At 34.7% G+C, this 20,632-nt stretch overlaps 1 protein-coding gene across 4 annotated transcripts in view; it reads left to right on the top strand.

Annotated features, from left to right (window-relative positions):
• Positions 1–20,632, top strand: part of ROCK2 (Rho associated coiled-coil containing protein kinase 2) — a 136,831-nt gene that overhangs the window by 86,508 nt on the left and 29,691 nt on the right. For all 4 annotated transcript variants that reach the window (XR_004625087.1, XM_019802053.2, XM_034659905.1 and 1 more), the window contains exons 6-18: positions 3,328–3,472; positions 6,255–6,393; positions 8,499–8,590; positions 9,387–9,546; positions 11,041–11,101; positions 11,713–11,724; positions 12,726–12,805; positions 12,971–13,019; positions 13,817–13,952; positions 14,048–14,139; positions 14,387–14,633; positions 15,023–15,129; positions 17,738–17,897. Coding sequence is in view for 3 of the 4 variants with exons in the window: in XM_019802053.2 (XP_019657612.2) it covers positions 3,328–3,472; positions 6,255–6,393; positions 8,499–8,590; positions 9,387–9,546; positions 11,041–11,101; positions 11,713–11,724; positions 12,726–12,805; positions 12,971–13,019; positions 13,817–13,952; positions 14,048–14,139; positions 14,387–14,633; positions 15,023–15,129; positions 17,738–17,897 (1,480 nt within the window). In the remaining variant the exon portion in view is untranslated. The remainder of the gene's footprint in view (positions 1–3,327; positions 3,473–6,254; positions 6,394–8,498; positions 8,591–9,386; positions 9,547–11,040; positions 11,102–11,712; positions 11,725–12,725; positions 12,806–12,970; positions 13,020–13,816; positions 13,953–14,047; positions 14,140–14,386; positions 14,634–15,022; positions 15,130–17,737; positions 17,898–20,632) is intronic.

Consider the following 20,632-nt stretch of genomic DNA (forward strand, 5'->3'; position numbering starts at 1 on the left):
CATGTAGTCTGAATATACTATATGTGCTAATCCATATGCACACACATGTTCATATTTAATTCGTTACTTATCTGTCTGTATATCTAGGCTACTAAAAATCATGAGTTCATACTGACACTTTTGATTCTTGTCCTACACCACAGGGCTCATTGTAGTCTTCCTCCTTTCTTTTTTGTAATTTCTGTTTTAGTCACTGAGAAACCTGGCTTTCATGGGGGCATCTGGGTGGTTCAGTCAGTTAAGGGTCTGCCTTTGGCTCAGGTTGACCGAACCCTGCATCGGGCTCCCTGCTCAATGGGGAGCCTGTTTCTCCCTCTCCCCCTGCCACTGCCCCTGCTTGTGCTCTATCAAATAAATAAATAAAATGTTTAAAAAAAAGAAAGAACGAACGAAAGAAATCTGGCTCTCATTATTACAGTATATTTACTTGTTCAACTCTAGGAGACACACACAGAATTACTAATTCCTACCTCCGTGACAAACAGATTTACTCATTAGAACGTATTATTTTTGTACAGTTCATTTTGTATTTAACCTTATGGTATCTGTTACAGATGCTGTTTTCCAAAGTTACTTATGTTAGTCCTTTTTATCCTTACCCCATTTGGTTTGGTTATTTTATTAATTTATAAAACAGATTCATTACTGTTTGTATTCCATTTGGCGTATCCCTCCCCCACACACACATCCTGGTTGATTTTATTATTTATAGTCTTTATGATGTAGGAAGCATTCCTCTGGCTTTAGGAGTTAAAACTGTACAAATTGTATGGTCAGAGAAGGATCCTATCCTCCTTACTCCTACTGCCCCTTTCCCATACTCCCTTCTTTCCACCCTTTTCCCACCCACTCCCACCATGGGTAAACCAGGTCTTTTTAGTTTCTGGTTTATCCTTTCTGTATTTCTTTAGAGTACGAAAAGAGACTTGTCATAAAAGTAGATTCTGTATTCATGTAATTTGAGAACTTTTCCATAAGACAGTTTTAAAATGTCTTTTCCAAATATTTATTTAAAAAAATTTTAACCTCCAGTATAAATCAAAAATTGTGGTTAGAATATTTTTCTCAAAGCAGAGTGCTGTTCACATAGTTTACCTACTAAACATTCTTTAGTTGTGCCAAAGTATTTATTCTGCAAGTGGTTATTCAAATTGATCTCCATCTTACCTTTCCCACGTTCCTCATTGTGAAACTTTACTTTTAGCTGATTTGGACTTTACTGCATTTCTTTTCCCTCCCTCCCTTCCTTCCTTCCTTCCTTCCTTCCTTCCTTCCTTCCTTCCTTCCTTCCCTCCTTCCTTTCTTTTTTAAATTTTTATGTATTTATTTAGAGAGAGAGCATGAGTGGGGGGGAGGGGCAGAGAGAGAAAACCCAAGCAGACTCTGTGCTGAGTGTGGAACCCACACAGGGCTCAATCTCACGAACCCGAGACCATGACCTGAACCAAAATCAGGAGTCAGTGGCTTAGCCGACTGAGCCACCCAGGCGCCCCTTCACTGCATTTCCTGAATATGCTTTATATAAAGTCATTCTTATTCTTTCAGCTTTGCTCTTTTTTCTTTCTAAGCTGTCATACTTCTCTCTCTCTTAAAACCTAACTTGTCCCATCCTTTACAGCCGAACTTTATGCCAGTTATTTTTTTTATCTTACCCTTTCCTCTCCTTCCTTTAAACTTTGAATGCTAAATAACTTTTCTTCTAATGGCATTTTTTGGTGTGTGTGTCCAGTTAGATTTTAGCCTTTGAGTCTCATAGGATTCTTTTTTTAAAGTCTAATTTCTATGGATACATGTGAAATGGATTTTGTTTACCCTAACAAGTCTTTTAATGTTTCCGCTAACAAAAGTATAGGAGAGTCCATGATAAAAATTAATTTTATACCCTGCCTTTTAAAGTTAGGCACTGTTGTTTTTCATCTTTTATCCTAAGTATTAATCCATATAAATTATTGCCCTCATAATTTGCTCAATTATTTTTGGAACTTTCATTAATTTATATTCAAACTAAACCGACTTCTATTCTCTATTTGCTTTATAGTTGGGAAAATAAAATCATTTAATTGGTGCTAATTTGAAGAATGAAAAGATTGTTTTCGAAATTAATTTCCCATGATTAACGTATATTTTATTGCACTTAAATACATTTACATAAGTCATATTTACAAAATAAATGGAACTTCCTTTTCCCAAGGTGTTCATAATACTTAGTATTTTGGGAATTTATATTAGCTTCCTTATGAGTAATGTGGATGACATACTCTTTACTGGGCAGGTAAAGGAAATGGAGGGCATTTAAATTAATCTATAAACTTTACAACTTTGCACAGAGCTGGAGGTGAACGAATATTATTTAGCATTATACTATTATAGTGATTTAATTTTACAGCACATACACATATATACTACACACCACGCATGCATACATATATTTACAGTGGTTCTTGTCCTTGTCAAAAAGACATCAGATAGGGATTGTCTTATTACCCACCAAAACTAAACACAGATAAAGGTATTTTTTTTAATCAATTTGCCAAGTATCTTGATGCCACAGCTCCATATTTCTAAATACGCAACTTGATGGTGGAACTTTCAAACTATTAAGATCTTTTAATTTAAACATTTGCTGTATTTCCTCCATTTTTTCTTTTTTTAAAGATTTTTTTTTTAATTTTTATTTTTTATTTATTTGACAGAGATAGAGACAGCCAGCGAGAGAGGGAACACAAGCAGGGGGAGTGGGAGAGGAAGAAGCAGGCTCATAGCAGAAGAGCCTGATGTGGGGCTCGATCCCAGAACGCTGGGATCACGCCCTGAGCCGAAGGCAGACGCTTAACCGCTGTGCCACCCAGGCGCCCCTCCTCCATTTTTTCTTAATATAATAACTGTTTCTTTATCCAGCCTCCAAACTAGGCTCTTTGGAATCTTCATTACTGCAGTTTCTTTTGAAAATACCAAAGTCTCCTTTCTCTCTAATTCTTTTCCCCAGGTCACTGCCTTAAGATCACATTTTGTACTTCCCTTATAACTCTTAGAAAGTGAAACAAAAGATGTTGATTTGCTTGGGATTCTTATGGAGTTTACCACTTTTTCCTTTTTCCATTGATGAAGCCTCCTGTATTTTAGAGTTGAAAAGTTATCCTTGATTTCCCACTTTTAGGCATTTCGTAATACATTTATCTCCTGCCTTCCCAAAGCTGTATCAGCAATGAATTTCTGTAGGTAGGAATTTGTAGCATGCATATATATATATATGTAAGTGAATTAGTTGCATTTATGTGTTTATGTTTTTACATGCAGCTGTTTTTCTTTATCTCTGCTCTTTACCAGACAGGCATGGTGCATTGTGATACAGCAGTTGGAACACCTGATTATATTTCACCTGAGGTTCTCAAATCACAAGGGGGTGATGGTTACTATGGGCGAGAATGTGATTGGTGGTCTGTGGGTGTTTTCCTTTTTGAAATGCTGGTGGGTAAGTAAATATTTTAACTTGTCTCTTTTTCAGAACCCATCTCGTAACACTAGTTTTAAGTCAAGAATTTGAGAATATAAGGAAATTAATTGTGTCCTATGGAAGAAGTGGATTTTTAGAAACTTTGAGTTAGATGTATCAGATATGACAGATTATTAATTGGAAAATTAAAGCCAAATTGTACTGGCACATTACAAGGAATCAAAAGTATATTGCTAGGAAATAATCCTTCAGTGGGCCTTTTTGTTTGAAGAAAACGTTAGAACAAGAAGCAAGTTTATAGCTTCAGTGGGCCTCTAGTCTAAGATTTTCTTGATAGTATTTGTTGTGAATATTTTAAGTATAAGTCTGTTAATATTTGTTCCAACAATAGAGAGCTAAAAGTATTCTTTAGTTTGTTTATATAATTATGTAATTGATTTTTGTCAACTGTGTTTCTTCTATTACTTATATTTACATATGGTTTTAATTCTAGTAAAATAAATCATAGTTATTGACCATTTGATTATCGATAAAAATATTTTACAATAATATTTCATTCTCAGAAAACTCAGAGGCAGATTTAATAATTTCTTTCACTTTGACCAAATCAAAATTTGAAAGGCTCAGGTGTTTCAAAACTTTTCTTTACATCGTAGATTTCATTCTTGGATTTCCCATTCCTAAGTACTGGGGTCACAAAAATATCTTCGGGCTAAGGAAGCCAGTGAATGAATTATCTGGCTTGGGATGAGAACAGATAGAGCCAATAAATCTATTTTCTGAGGCAAGTGTGATAAGGCTAATAATAATATATGAAACATGGGGCGCCTGGGTTGCTCAGTCGTTAAGCGTCTGCCTTTGGCTCAGGGCATGATCCTGGCGTTCTGGGATCGAGCCCCACGTCAGGCTCTTCCACTGGAAGCCTGCTTCTTCCTCTCCCACTCCTCCGGCTTGTGTTCCCTCTCTCGCTGGCTGTCTCTCTCTCTGTTGAATGAATAAATAAAATCTTTAAAAAAATTATATGAAACAACTTTAAAGTTGAAAATATATTTTTAGAAATTAGAGAATTTATTTTCTAGAGGATGACCATGACCCTTAAAAAAAATTGGTAGTGGAAAATCTGTTAAAATCTGTATGATTATTATGATTATTGCTTAAAAGAATCAGAACATTTTGGCAAATCTCAAATTTAAATAATAATTAGTCATAGAATGTTTTTGTGGCATAAATTGCCTTCTCTTGATGACCATTTTATGTATGTAGTATTGATCTTGCTATGCTTTAAACTCATGTCATAGTACGACCTTACGTTGTTTTGGGCCTTTGTAATTGTAGTGCATCTCTTTACATGCAGGGTATGTTCCCAGGTAGCTGTCCATTCTCCCCACCTCTGGCACAGTCTCATGATACATTAGGTGTATCTTGTAATCTTTAAAGTAGAATTATTCTATCATTTGCCTAGACTCTCCTAGGGATTTAGAAAATAATAATTTGGAGAAAGTCACATAGCTCCTTTGACGGGACCATTTAAATACGTGCTACTGTTTTCGACTCTTGAGTTGAATTTAATGACTTTGACGCTGATTTACAGTATTCCGAGCTTACTCTGGTGTTTGCCTAGGTTGGTTAGCACTGGACTTCATTTAAAGGACTCTACTGCAATTAAAAATGGCACTAGAAAAATCTTTTTTTTTTTAATATTTTTAAAATTTATTTGACAGAGAGACAGCCAGCGAGAGAGGGAACACAAGCAGGGGTAGTGGGAGAGGAAGAAGCAGGCTCCCAGTGGAGCAGGGAGCCCGATGCAGGGCTCGATCCCAGGACCCTGGGATCACGCCCTGAGCCGAAGGCAGACGCTTAAGGAAAAGCCACCCAGGTGCCCCTGCACTAGAAAAATCTTGAATTCAAAGCACCCCTTTGTCCTCTTTAAAAACGAATAAAAACTACCTGAATACCCCTTTTGAAATTCTGGATTGTCTGATTTGGGAAAGTCTGGTTTGTGCTAAGGTGGCTTACAGTTGAGTCATACTGGCAGGGCCTTTAATTCTTATGGCTTTAGATGAATACTGGCCAAAATGGTGCCTTCAACTTTTTCTGTCTTTACACTCCAGCGCCTCTTTAGCATAGCCATTAGTCTGCAAGAACACTGCATTGGGAGACCATTTCTGCCATTTTCATTTCTAGCTATGTGTCATCTTGGGCAAATCGCATTTGAAATAATAGGGCTGGTCTAACTCTTAGAGCTGCACTGCCCAGTTTATCATGATGAAAATGGTTTATGTCTGCACAGTCCAGTATGGTGAGCACTGGCCACATTCAGCTCTTGAAATGTGGCTAGTGTGACTAGGGAACTGAAGTTTTTATTTTATTTAATTTTAATGAATTAAACTTTAAATTGCCACATGTGGCTGGCTAGTGGCTACTGTATTGTATAACACAACTCTAGAGAGTAATGTCAGAAAAGGCTGATCCAGCTCAAGCATTAAAGGACTCTGATCTATCTGACCCTACTTAGTAATCTTTTTCTTTAATTATCAAGTGAATTATTTCCTTTCCTATTGTAAAAACAGTAACAAATTCTAGAGTTAGCATTGATTTTATTTTGCTTTTAGGAGTTGATGGTTCATTGGTGTGGTTAAAATTTAAACATGTCCTTGGTATGTTCTGTTGTGTTTCGACTGAGACTCCTGGCCCACAGATCACTTGTTCTTCCATGCATGTGACAAATTTAAACAATAGATGAAAAGTGTTTAATTTGCATTCTCTGTTACACTCGGTATCTTCTCTCTTGGAATTTTAGGGGATACTCCATTTTATGCAGATTCACTTGTAGGAACATATAGCAAAATTATGGATCATAAAAACTCACTGTGTTTCCCTGAAGATGCAGAAATTTCTAAACATGCGAAGAATCTCATTTGCGCCTTCTTAACAGATAGGTAATATACATTGAATTTCTTTGTAGAGAGTCCTTAACTTTTAAATATGTAGGAATGAAAGCATAGCTTTTATGAAATCTCTCATTCTCTTTATCCAAATTGCTTTTAATTCTGGGTTAGCCTTTTCCTACTGCTAAGTCTGGTGTTGGGTTACTCTTGTCATTATGTGTGTGCAACCCCATCGTAATCTAACTCTAACCTTACCTTCATGTCTAAAAAGAAAAAATAGAACTTGGTAAGATAATGCATTTGAGAGAAATAAAACTTGTATTATTCACATTTTATCCTTTGAAGTGATTAAGCCATCTGACTCTTACTGTATAACCTTGGAGAAGAGTGTTTTGTGCAGAAACATACTTGACAGGTTATAATCTCAAAAACTATTTGTATTTGACTTGGGAGTGCCTCCTTCCCAGTCCTTTTTTATTTGGATTTGAATATGAGTAAGTCTGCCCTGGAAATTCTGTATTTCTTAAAACAAAATAGGTGAACAACACTGTGAAACCTGCCTCAAAAAGGGAAGATAGAAAACTCTTTGGAGTTTCTTCCTTGGCCTTTCTATTCAGTTCTTTTAGCTTTGTGATAAGAGTCAACCTGTCAAAGGACCAACTTTTATAGGGGAGTGCATGCACCACAGTCAGAACTTCACTCATCAGCATTATGATCTTAGGGAAATAATTTTCCTTTTGGGGGAAATTTTACTTATCCATAAACAATGGGATCAGATCAGATTGATAACTGAGGACCTTTCTAGCTCAAAATTGCTGATTTCTCAGCAAACCATATTGTTTGTTAGCCAGTTGCTGTTACAAGCAGTACTACAGTGACTATCTTCATGCATTTATATCTTGCATACATTCTGTAGGATAAAGTTTTAAAGGTGGAATTCTAGGATACACACTTTAAAATTGAGTTGGTGTTACAGAATTGACCCCCAGAGTAGTCACAGCAGGGTGTATTTCCACTGATGATAGTTTCCTCATTCTCATCAAACTGAAGATAATGGATTTTTTTCCATCTAAAGCAAGAAAAGTTATTGCTATTTTTTCTCATTAGAGAGGTTAATCATTTTAATATGCTTATCAGTTAAAAAGATTTGTTAATTATCTGATTAACAAACAATCCATGCTGATAAACTTGGAACAAATCCTGTATATTTGATTTGGGACTAGATGGGTTGATGAGGATGACCACACTTTGTGCTGAAAGATAAAATATAAAATGGAATATAGCACATGTTAATGAAAGATTTATCTTAGCAATTTACGGGGCAGGGGGTGGTGCAGACTAAGGAATGATTGTAGGTAGAGAAAAGAATTTGGAAAAGAATTTAATGCCATCATTGTGGCTAACAGTACTTCCCTCTAAAGTTTACAGGTTTTTCTGTTTATATTAAACATGGCTCCAGGGGCATATAAAAAAACAGATGTTTTTTATTTCCATAAAATCTTCATTGAAAACTCAAAGGGCCAAAGAATGAAATTGTTAATATTGTTTTTCTTATATTCAGAATGATTATTTTTATATAAATGTAGGGATATAATTTATCAGACTCAATATTGATAGTTTCTAATAATATGTAAGTTCTTTTTAAGAGGAGATTTTTATTTTTTTGAATTTTTATTTAATTTTTTTAAAGATTTTAAAAAATTCATTTATTAGAACACATGAATGGGGAGGGGGAAGGGCGGAGGGAGAGGGAGAGAATTTCAAGCAGACTCCATGCCACATTTTGATTAGAGGCTTTGAATAACTCTTCTGTGTCTGAAGTTAAACCTCTGTCCATTTTACATCCTGGAGTTGGTCATGCAGTTTTGGCACACACAGGTGAATATTTTTATTTGAAAGTCTTATGTGTACTTTTGTTTGATATACATACTACAGATGGAAATACATTTCCCTTTCTATGGCATTTACTATACAGTCCTTTTAATCTAGAGAGATCATATAGAATAAAATGTTTTTGAAAAACATTTAAGCTGAAACTGTTAATAAAGATATCTCAAAGTCATTTGTGATCATTATTTTGATCCTAGGCAAGATAAGAAGTAATTTTTTTTTTTTGGTAATCTTTTTATAATATTATCTTTAACTCCATTGTTTAGGGAGGTACGACTTGGGAGAAATGGAGTAGAAGAAATCAAACAGCATCCTTTCTTTAAGAATGATCAATGGAATTGGGATAACATAAGAGAGAGTAAGTCAGTAAATTTAAATATTTCCATTCCATCACATTTTAAATCTCAGAAATTGATTCCTCTTTTGAATTAGTAATCATGTTTGATACACTTAATGCTAACTACTTTTAAATTGAGAGGTTTCATTTCAAATTTATTCTGTGGCAATATTTATGACTAAATGTTCCTCAATATCTTAACCTAATTTGTATTCATTAGCAATATTTCTTAATACTTTTATAGTAAACAGATTTCTTAATTTGTCAAGTTTTTTATGGATCTCAATAATTTTCAGAATGGGGAAAATATCCCCTAATTTGAATACGTTTGAATTAATAAATCAGTAATTATTTATGTAGGCCATACTTTGGTGAATACTAGAATAAGCATAGTAATTCATTTTAACTTTATGTATATTTGACATTAATTAATTATAAGAGTAAGAAATATTTTACTTAAAGAATGTAAAAAGCCAAAGACAAAGAATGTGTTTGCAAGTTATTGCCACTTGCAATTTTAATACCTAGAATAATATCATATTGCTCTCTTTGTTTAATTGATTTATCTATACTTAAACCTGCTCTAATGTAGTAATAAAAAAATAATAAAATTTTAATTTTTTGAAATGATACAATGTAAAACATGTTACCAAAATTTTCTATATTAAATCATAATGTTATTAATTATATATTATTAGTGTGTAATGTGTTGGTATTAATAGATATTATTAATATGTAATTGATATAAAACAAAATCTGGGTGGTTAATGCATATTTTGATTATGAAGAAAAGAATCCATTTCTTTTCTTTTAACAGCGGCGGCTCCTGTGGTACCTGAACTCAGCAGTGACATAGACAGCAGCAATTTTGATGACATTGAAGATGATAAAGGAGATGTAGAAACCTTCCCGATTCCTAAAGCTTTTGTGGGAAATCAGCTGCCTTTTATAGGATTTACCTACTATAGAGAAAATTTGTATGTGATTTGTTTGTTAGATTTTTATTGCTTTCAGGATTTAGCTGTAAAGAGTTATCTTACTGTGAGACTCTGGATTACAGAAGATAAAGTGTTAATACGTTTTAAACTTTTCAGTTTTTTAAAAAGGACTATCGAAAGTTATTTTTCATTTAGTTCCATTACTTCTGAATGTTATTTACAAATGTATGCAAGGCACTGTTCTGTATTCTTTGGGGGATAGAGAGTAAGACTAAGTATGCTCAAAGGAACTTATCAACTAATAAGGGATCTAAGAGAATAATATAGTCATAATAAGGATAGAAAGTGATATTTGCCTTAAGAAACATACCAAAATATCTGAGATGGTTCAGGACAAAAGTAAAAGTCACATTTCTGGGGGTGAGGTAAGAAGTCAGGTAAGATCTCAGGGAAGGGGGGATGTTTCTAAAGCTAAGAAAAGGTTTTGAGTGGCCAAGATGTGGGGAGGTTAGGTGAGAGTTGTGGGGAGATGGACAGCAGAAGCAAAAGTGTGGCATGTTAGCACACGTTGGGAGCAGAGTGGTGTGGTCCAGTAGGGCCCAAACACAAGGTGCATATTACTGTATTATAATCATGTGGAGGACCTAATGAGAGTTTCTTTCCTGTAATCCCTCCATGTAGCACAGAGTCTGCCACAAGGCCGATAAATAATGGTTGGCTGCAGCAAGTATTGGGTATAAAGATTAAAAACTATATTGGAATTGAAGTTCAGAGGAAGAATAAAGCAGCAGATGATTATTGTGTGCTATACTGAGGGACTTTTGACTTTCACAGGCAGCGAGGAGTGAGACATTAGAGACATTTGAGAAACTTTTGGTACTTCCATGTGTGTGATGGTCGGGGTGACCAACCATTTCGGTTTGCCCAGGACTGAGGGGCTTCCTAGTATATGTCAAAGGACTTTGATGCTGAAACTAAGAAAATCCCCAGCCAACCAGAATGAGTTGGCCACCCTGCTAATGATAGTATTCTGAAAACTACTGTAATGCTCACTAAAATGAGGATATGAGTGCCTGGATAAACCCAGTGAGGGAGGACCCAGTTAAAGAGAGAAATTGACAGTTAAATAAAAGTGATGATTTATGTATTAAGACCTGGGAATCAAGAGATGTTTCTTTGAGAGGGAGGAGAGATGTCTCTTTCTAGAAGATTTCTGGATAAAATAGTTATTATAGGAACTCAAAATGAGATGAAGAGGGGCAAAGTATAGCCCATGTAACTCCAATCTCAACAATATTAAGACTAGAACATCCAAAAAGAGTGGGGGAAGGCAAAAAAAAAAGTGTAGCATTTTAAATTATTGAGAATGATAAATTAGATCTAGAGAGGAAAATATTACTTCATTTAAAATATGTCAGAGTGATCAGAAAGAGAAGTCTTTGTGGCTGGAATTTAATTCTGATAATAATTTGGGGTATTAGAAAATGGATTAAAATAACATACAAAGGATTTATTTCCTGCCTTTCCTTCTAGGTTATTAGGTGACTCTTCATCTTGTAGAGAAAATGATTCAGTACAATCAAGGAAAAACGAAGTATGTATAGATTATTACTAGTCTATTTTAGTCACATGTTCAACTAATTTAGTAAAATCCATGTGTTTAAAAAGTTCGTTTGATGCTACTTTTTGAATCGTTAGATGGCATTCTCTGTTGTAATACAGTTCAAAGAACATTGAAATGATCCATTTATTTGACAGGTATTATTGTGTAAGATACAGTGGCTAGTAAAAAGATGAATTACACATGGCTTTAGGCTTAGTTTTAGTAGCAAAAGGGATACAATAGGTTTGTAAGCAACTATAATATCAGAAATTTTTATAATCTTAGTACTATAAAAGAGTATAGATAATAACGTATAAGGGTACAGAAATAGTGGAGGAAGTAATATTTTGAGTGTTTAGGAATGAATTCAGATAAAGGGTGATTTTTATCAAACTTACAGTATTTTGTGGCCTCTAATTTCTGAATGTGTACAAAAGTAAATCATATACACATACATATTAATGAGGATGCTAAACATTTTTCTCTTTAAAATTTATAGAAAGTAAAAAAGTTGGTTAGGTAATTCTGGCATGATTTATCTTAGGAATTTTATAAAGCATACAAGTGTTGTAAATTTCTGTTTTCTCTTTTGTTTTAAATAGGAAAGTCAAGAGGTATGTTGATGTCACGTATGTTGAAAAACAAAAAAGTGCATTGCTCTAGCAATGTTTTGATATAGCCATTGTCCACCTAGCATTTGGAGTACTACATCTGACTGAGAGAGAAGTTCCCAACCTTTTTTCTACCAAGTATTTCTTTCCTTATTGCCCTTATGGATCTATTGTTTAAATATGTATTATGTAATTTTCTTAGTTTATTTATCAAGGATATTATAACTGATTAACATGTGAAAATTAGGGTGATCGAATTATACTAATGCAATAGCAGCCAAAAGCAGTTAAACTTGACTCATTCATTGGCCTGTATATTCTTATTAGGGAAAAATAGTAGTTTTGCTTAAGATTTATAAAATACTTAAGAAACCATGGGGAACCTAATCACTAGAAAGAATAACGGAAAGAACATTGGCCTTGGAATCTAATAGACTTGGATTGATTTTTGACACAGCCACTTATTAACGAAGCCATCTTGGCCCTGTTACTCACCTTTTTTGAATTTCAGTTTCTTTATTGAATAGATAAAGCACTACCATATTCTTAGGGTTGTTAGGATTAATGAGACAACATTTGTAAGGTACCTACCACTATACCTAAGGGACAAAAGGAACTCAAAAAGTTAAATCCTTTATGAAGAAGGTAATAATGCTTCCAAAATGGGTTGTTTAATACTTTTTGTGATTTTAGTTTATTTAAAGACCAACATATCTGGCCTAGAAGAAGATGTAAAGAATGGCAAGAAAATGACTTATGATCAATTAGCTATAGTTCATCAAAGAGTTATTGATTATAACTATAGTACTGTTCCTGGCACAGCATAGGAAGATATAAAAAAGGGCTTAAATTCTTATTTTTAAGAGCAATAATATATTTTTGAGCAAGTTCAAATATTTCAAGTATTTGTTTCAGATATAGACTTTATCTCTTATAAGTACACATTGTGACAGTATTTTAAGTGTGACCAAACTTTATAATTATAGTTTCTTGTTTTCTGACAGATTCAGAAAAAATTATACACATTAGAAGAGCACCTTAGCACTGAGATACAAGCCAAAGAGGAACTAGAGCAGAAGTGCAAGTATGTTTTGTGGATAAAAGTTGTATTTTAAATTTTAAGTTTAAACATGTTACTAAAAATGAAGAGTTATGAAGTAATTATTTGATTATTTTCAAATTTATAGTGAGTAGCTGTTTTTATTGTGAATTAGAGATTTTACTTACTGTTTCTGTTGAAATTCTTTAGATCTGTTAATACTCGCCTTGAGAAAGTAGCAAAGGAACTAGAAGAAGAGGTAAAGTTGCTGTGCTTTTTTTGACATTTTTGTTCACTAAAAGTTTTTTTTTTTAAAGATTTTATTTATTTATTTGACAGAGATAGAGACAGCCAGCGAGAGAGGGAACACAAACAGGGGGGAGTGGGAGAGGAAGAAGCAGGCTCATAGCGGAGGACTGATGTGGGGCTCGATCCCATAACGCCGGGATCATGTCCTGAGCCGAAGGCAGACGCTTAACCGCCGTGCCACCCAGGCGCCCCGTTCACTAAAAGTTTTGATGCCTCACTTACCTCCGGAGTTCTCTTAGAACTGTATTAATATCTTGATACATAGTAAGACCTACCTTCTAGCTTTGGTGCACAGGACTAAAAATTACAGGATAACCATGATGATAGACTTCATTTTGTTATGTTTTTGCAAACTAGTTAATTTAGTATGTGTAGGTATTGCAAGTAAAAAAAAAAATTGCATTTGTATTAATTACTTGGCTTAACAGAAAACCATTGTTTCTTCTTTTAAATTTCTATTCATAACATTTTAGATCCATAGTTTATATCAAGTGAAGATAGTGTTCAGTGGTAATAGAATGTTTCAGAAAGTTTGACTTTCAGTCGAAACAATGAACACTGTGGTCTTGATAATTTAAGAGAGGTGTGCTATTTTGAAAATAATGGAAAACATTATTGTGAGTTTTAACAAAACAGCAGTTACAGCTTATTTTTAAAGTTGTCTTTTATCTGCTTTGAAATACTGAAGTATTTTCTTTGATTTTTATGCATACTTTGCTTTGGTAATAACTTTAAGCATTATTTCAGATTACTTTAAGGAAAAATGTGGAATCAGCATTAAGACAATTAGAAAGAGAAAAGGCACTTCTTCAGCACAAAAATGCAGAATATCAGCGGAAAGCTGATCACGAAGCAGACAAGAAACGAAATTTGGAAAATGATGGTTTGTGGTGTAGAATATTAAATACTTACCAAAAATTAAGTATGTATGTATGTGTGTTGTGTTGAAGCTTGTCACTGAAATGCTTTTTATCATAGTTAACAGTTTAAAGGATCAACTTGAAGATTTGAAAAAAAGAAATCAGAACTCTCAAATATCCACTGAGAAAGTGAATCAGCTCCAGAGACAAGTAGGTTGATCTCAGTTGTAGTAAGGATATTGAATTTTCTTAATGATGACTTATTAATACTACTTTTAGTTGGCAGTGTTACAGAAAGACCTTCTTTGCCTCTGATTTTAAAGGGAAATCATAAGGAAAATATTTTTAGTTTTTTTTTCTTATTTTAAATAGTTTGTAATGGGTTACTAAATGGAAGTATTTTTGTAATATATGCCTGTGTTTGTTGTTGTTTGTTTGGTTTTAAATGGAATGACAGCTGGATGAAACCAATGCTTTGCTGAGAACAGAATCCGATACTGCAGCCCGGTTAAGAAAAACCCAAGCAGAAAGTTCAAAACAGATTCAGCAGCTGGAATCTAACAATAGAGATCTTCAAGATAAAAATTGCCTGCTGGAGACTGCCAAGTTAAAACTTGAAAAGGAATTTATCAATCTTCAGTCAGTTCTAGAATCTGAAAGGAGAGACCGAACCCACGGATCTGAGATAATTAATGACTTACAAGGTATTAAAGTAGAGATTACCCTTGAATTCATCTTGATGATTTGTATTTTGGAAATAACTTTAGATGATGGATAATGTGTTGGGAGTAGCACATTTCTGAATATATTACTCTGTTATGTGAAGTTAGGGTGTTGGAAATGCATTGATACAAACTTTTATGAATAGAAGGTTTGCTTAAAAATAGTGTGAAATATTTTAAGTTGTCAAACCACGTCTCAGGGTGGTGGTTTGGATTCCAGCTGACTTCACTATAAGGCACTCTACCAACAGTTATAAAACTGCTCACAAATAACAGCTCCAAACTATGAGGTGACTTCTAAAATGTTTTACTCTTAATTTAATATGTATATACTTTGTGGGCATATTGTTTTTAAAATGTTGCAATTTTAGGTAGAATATCTGGCCTAGAAGAAGATTTAAAGAATGGCAAAATCTTACTGGCAAAAGCAGAGACGGAGAAGAGACAACTACAGGAGAGACTTACCGATTTGGAAAAGGTAAAACATGTTCAGCTTTATATCTTTTAAGAAAATGACTATAGAATTTCAGATTGGAAAACTTATTCTAAAGGGAAATCAGGGCCACCTGGGTGGCTCAGTTGGTTTAGTGGCTGCCTTCGGCTCATGTCATGATTCGTGTCCTGGGATCAAGCCCCGCATCGGGCTCCTGTTCAGCGGGGGAGTCTGCTTTTCCCTCTCCCTTTCTCTCTGCCCCTGCTTGTGTGCTCTCTCTCTCAAATAAAATCTTTTAAAAAAATAAAATAAGAGAAATTAGTATGCTTTCAGTGGATGTTTCTCCCTAGGGATCCAAGGAAAACTCAAATTTTGACTTATATCTTAAAAATGATAGAAAGTTATGGCTTTTGGCATTTAAAAGTTTTTCTTTAAAAATACTATAAGCCAGGGATAATTTCTAGACTCTGTGCTGTGAATGTGGTATTTTTGTTCACTTAACAGGTAGGTGTGGGGCCTACTTAAAAAAAAATTTTTTTTTAAAGTCTCACAATCTAATGAGTAGTTTCTAAAGTAGTAATAAGGTACACAGATAATTCTAATGCAGCGTGGTAAATGGAATGCTAGAAGAATGGACAGGGTATATTGGGTGCACGGAATAAAGCCCCCGTCTGACAGGGCAGGATTGGTTGGCAGGGTAAAGGCACATTCTGAGTTGGGAAGACGGCATGAGCAAAAGTACAGAGGATGGAAAATAGAAACAGCATAGTTGGTTTATTTAATGCAAACTGCTCAATATTTCTGGAGTACAGAGCGGGGGTCAAGAAATTTTAATCTTTTAAGGGAGAGGCAATAAATATTTCAGCCTTTGAAGGCCATATGGTCTCTTTTGCATCTCAGCTCTGCTGCAGTACATAAAGGAATGGGTGTGGCTATATTCCAGTGAAATTTTACAAAAATAGACATCAGACCAAAATTGGCCTGAAGACGGTGAATATGGTCCAATGTTAAGTGTGAGGAATTCAGTGACCAGAAAGAGCCAGGCATGAGCTAGATCATGGAAGATTTTGAATACTTTCTTAAACTTAGTTTCTCTAGCTAATGGACTAGCCACTGAAGGACTTTAAATTGGATGCTTTTATTAGAGGTACATTTAAGATAGATCACTGTTAACCATGTGGAGAATAAATTTGAGAAGGACAGGATAAGAGGTAGAGAGACTAGTCAGAGGCTTTTTCAGTAATTCAGATAATGGAGAATTAACTTGTACAGTGATTAAAAGGGTGGGAATTAAGGATGAATCTGAGAAATATTTGGAGCAAGAATATTTGGCAGCACTTAGTGATTGATTAGATTATGCATGTGTGTGGTACGTAAGGATGAGTTCTAGGTTCCTACTTTGTGACAAGATATATAATAGTACCACTAATTTAAAAAAAAAAAAAAAAAGGAAAACAGCTCTTTTAGAAGAGACAAATGACAAATCCATTTTAGTCCTAAGCTTGAGGTGCCTGTGAGTCAGCCAAATTCGGATGATTACAAAGCAATAATCTGTGTTTGTTAAAGCTAGAAATATTTGAGAGTCATTGGGTACAGAAGTAGCTGAAGCCCTGTGAATGAGAGAACCTATGTGGGAAGAGATTGTTTTTTTATTTTTATGTGGTCCTTTTTTTTTTTTTTTAAGGTTTTATTTCTTTATTTGACAGAGAGAGTGAGAGAGCACAAGCAGGGCAAGCAGCAGAGGGAGAGAGAGAAGCAGGCTCCAGCTGAGCAAGGAGCTCCATGTGGGGCTTGATCCCAGGACCCTGGGACCATGACTTGAGCCAAAGGCAGACGCTTAACCAACTGAGCCACCCAGGTGCCCCTGGGAAGAGATTGTTTAGAGCAGTGGTTTTTCAGGGCAGAGTAGATTACTCTGTTGGTGGGTTGAAAAAAATCATTATCAGTATTAAAGATTTATTTGAAAAACAAAAGAAATATCTGCATTTATGATACAAACTACAGAGAACAAAGAATTAGAAAATCTTTTTGAGGATATATAGAAAATTGACATCTATTATTAAAGATTCCCAAATTAAAACAAGTCTCCTATGTGGAATATAAGAGGATAAAACGGTAGAGGATCCTGAAAATTTATCTTTAGATACAGCGAAGGGAAATATTAGATGTGTTTTAAAAGTGAGAAATAATGATATAGGAAAGGGAGAAGCTTTGTGGCTGAAGAACACTACCTCCAGAGAACACCAGCATTCATGGAGCAGCTGGGGGAAAATTTCATAAGCGACAGAAAAGTTGAGAACAGGAAGCGGGGAGCCAAGGGAGTTCAGTGTCAGGTATGTCAAGGAAATAGTTTCAAGGGCAACAGTTGAGTCTAAATGAGGTAAAGACTGAAAAGCATCAAATCTAATGTTGAGAATATTGGTTACTCTGTTGAGGTTAAAGGCTCTCAGTGGAGATATCTAAACAGTAGAGTGGGGGGATGGGACATGGGTGCCATGGGAGGTAGATTCCATGGATCACTTTTATAAGAAGTTCCAGTGAAGAGGGACAGAAAGGTATTGAACATTCTTAGCCTGTAAAAAACAATTTTATAAGTTATTGAAATTGTGAGCCAGTCTTTTTGTTGATAGTTGCTATTTTAAATCTTTAATAGGAAAAGAACAACATGGAAATAGATATGACGTACCAACTGAAAGTTATACAGCAGAGCTTAGAACAAGAAGAAGCTGAGCATAAGGCTACAAAAGCACGGCTGGCAGATAAAAATAAAATTTATGAATCCATTGAAGAAGCAAAATCAGAAGCCATGAAAGGTATGCTTTTTTCTAAGACAGTTTTTCGACACATTGCACTAAGAATTGATTCTGTAGTCAACTCTTTGATTTTGAAAAATATTTTTTTTATATTTTGTCAAATAGTGGGAACTGGAGAGAAAAAAAACATTAGGAAAGCTTTATATGCATATCACTTTTTTCCTTTATGGCTACAATCATTTCTAAGATAGTAAGGCCCAAACACAAAATTACTCAACCAAATTTAAGGATCAGAGAGAAATTAATATTTCAGTGGTATCAATAGTAACAGGCATACAGAGCATGAGGTTCTAGATATATCTATTCAGATTTGGGGGATTTCCTCTTCTTGTAATATTTAGTTTGACATTTCACCAGTTTGTATAATAAAATCGTTTCCAGTTTATGCAAGATAAATGTTTTAAAAATAGTAGCTGACCTAACTAGAATATAAGCTCATTGAATATTTTGAACTCTGGCATGATGAAGATACTAGCTAGATTTGGTCAAAGTCATCCACTACTAAGGAATATAGGGTAAGATAACAGAGTTAACTTTTCCACAAACCAGCATGTATCTTGGAATTATATTAGGATGATTTCTTGTTTTCCTAACTGACTGTTTATAATTATGATGGATTTGAAGTTCCAAAGGAAACTAATAAAATACTCTTGTGAAAGATTTATAGAACTCTTAAGCAGAAATTTTATTTCATACTGAAGCATAACATTTTGAGGTAGCTTAGCAAAAAAATAGCTTTTCAGTTGTTGAATGTAATTAAAACTGGAGATTTTTTGGTTAAAATCAGTTTAGTTTAAGGCACTAATTAAGGATGTTAAGCGATTAAATGAGTACTTTAGTTAGAAAAATCTAATTACAAGAGAGGAAGTTAGTGGGTCATGTTTCCCTGTCAGTGACTTAGAAGGTAGAGTTGAATTTCTTTTGAGGTATAATGTAGGTGCAGTAAAATGCAGGCGCTTTTCACATTGTTATACATACATGTTATCATCATTCAAAACAAGTTGTGGAATCTGTGTTTTCATCACCTCAGTAAGTTCACTTGTGCCCCTTTCTATTCTCTGTGCCCACATTAGGGTGATGGTTTTTTTTTAAATGAGTACATCTGTCCATGTCCAGGTCTAAAAGCCTTTGGTCTTTCTGCTGCATGTCACAGTTTCCTTTAATTAAGAATATGGCTTTCTAATGAATTACTGGTTATGTGACCTTGTCCATAGTTACTTAACCCCCCCCCCCTTTTTGGTGCACTGTTTCCTCTAAAGAGACAGAGTATTAGGTTGTTGTGAAAACCAAGTACAATGGTAGGGGAAAAGTACTTAGAAATATTAGCTGTTATTAGTAGAATGTGAAAAATAGTTTCATTTTTTCCCACACTTTTGAAGACAGTTCATTAAAAACTGTATAACTTATATAACTGTAATAAATGATAATCAGATATCAAACATCAGGTATGAAAGAGCAGAGGAGCCCAATTGAATTTGAACAGATTTTCTAATCAGTACATCAAAAGGTAATCCTTTAATGGTAATAACTGGCATTTAATAATGAAATCACTTGCTTAGACATAGACTTTGCCTGCTGTTCAATTCAGGATTTAAAAAGGCTTTTAAGGGGTGCCTGGGTGGCTCAGTTGGTTAAGTGTCTGTCTTCAGCTCAGATCATGATCCCAGGGTCCTGGGAGGAGCTGCATCTGGCTCCCTGCTCAGCAGAGAGTCTGCTGCTCCCTCTGCCCCTCCCCCTGCTCATGCTCTCTCTCTCTCTCTCTCTCTCTCAAATAAATAAATAAAATCTTTAAAAAAAAAAAACAAAAAGGCTTTTAAAAGCCTTTTCTGATTAATAAAACAAAAGATTATTACAAATCATTTAGAAAATAGAAGGAAGTATAAAGAACTAAAGAGTAACCACAGTCTTACTAATCAGGAGGATATTTTGTATATTTTCTGAATTTTTTGTACTGTTTTGCATTTTTTTTTTTTAATAACACTGTCGGGGCGCCTGGGTAGCGCAGTCGTTAAGCGTCTGCCTTCGGCTCAGGGCGTGATCCCGACGTTCTTCCTCTCCCACTCCCCTACTGTGTACTCTCTCTCGCTGGCTGTCTCTCTGTCACATAAATAAAATAAAAAATCTTAAAACATAAAATAAAATAACACTGTGAACATTCTCATTTTCTCCTTGGATAGTGAGCACTTATCAAATGCTTGTCATATGCCAGGCAATGTTTAAGTGCCACACAAATATTAACTCAGAATCTTCATAACATCCCTGTGAGGGAGGATAGGTACTGTTATCACCATTCTAGAGATGAGGAAATTGAGCCTCAGAGAGGTTAATTAACTTGTCCAGGCAAATAATTAGGACACATCAGAGTTAGGGTTTAACCTCAAGAAGTTTGTTCCCAGAGTCTTGTCCTTTACCATTTCCCCAAGATACATTTGTCATCCTCTGCATAGTAATATGCTAATATGGAAAGAAATCTACCTGAAATGTTTTAGGGTAAGAAGAGTAACACCGAGAGGCACAGAGTAGCAGGAAAATAAAATAAATTTTTATCAAAAAGATGTAAGGCTCTTCTAGTGAAGGCAGAATTATTTTACTTCCGTTGGAATGGATAGAATATTGCAGTATAGTGGATTTTTCCACATTGCAAATGAAATAAATGCCTGATTTCCAGGCATGAAACTGTTGACATTTAAAACTCATTAAGAAGAGTGATGAAAATATTAAATTGGAAATTTAAA

Source organism: Ailuropoda melanoleuca, chromosome 4, assembly GCF_002007445.2.
Source record: "Ailuropoda melanoleuca isolate Jingjing chromosome 4, ASM200744v2, whole genome shotgun sequence".
NCBI lineage: Eukaryota > Metazoa > Chordata > Mammalia > Carnivora > Ursidae > Ailuropoda > Ailuropoda melanoleuca.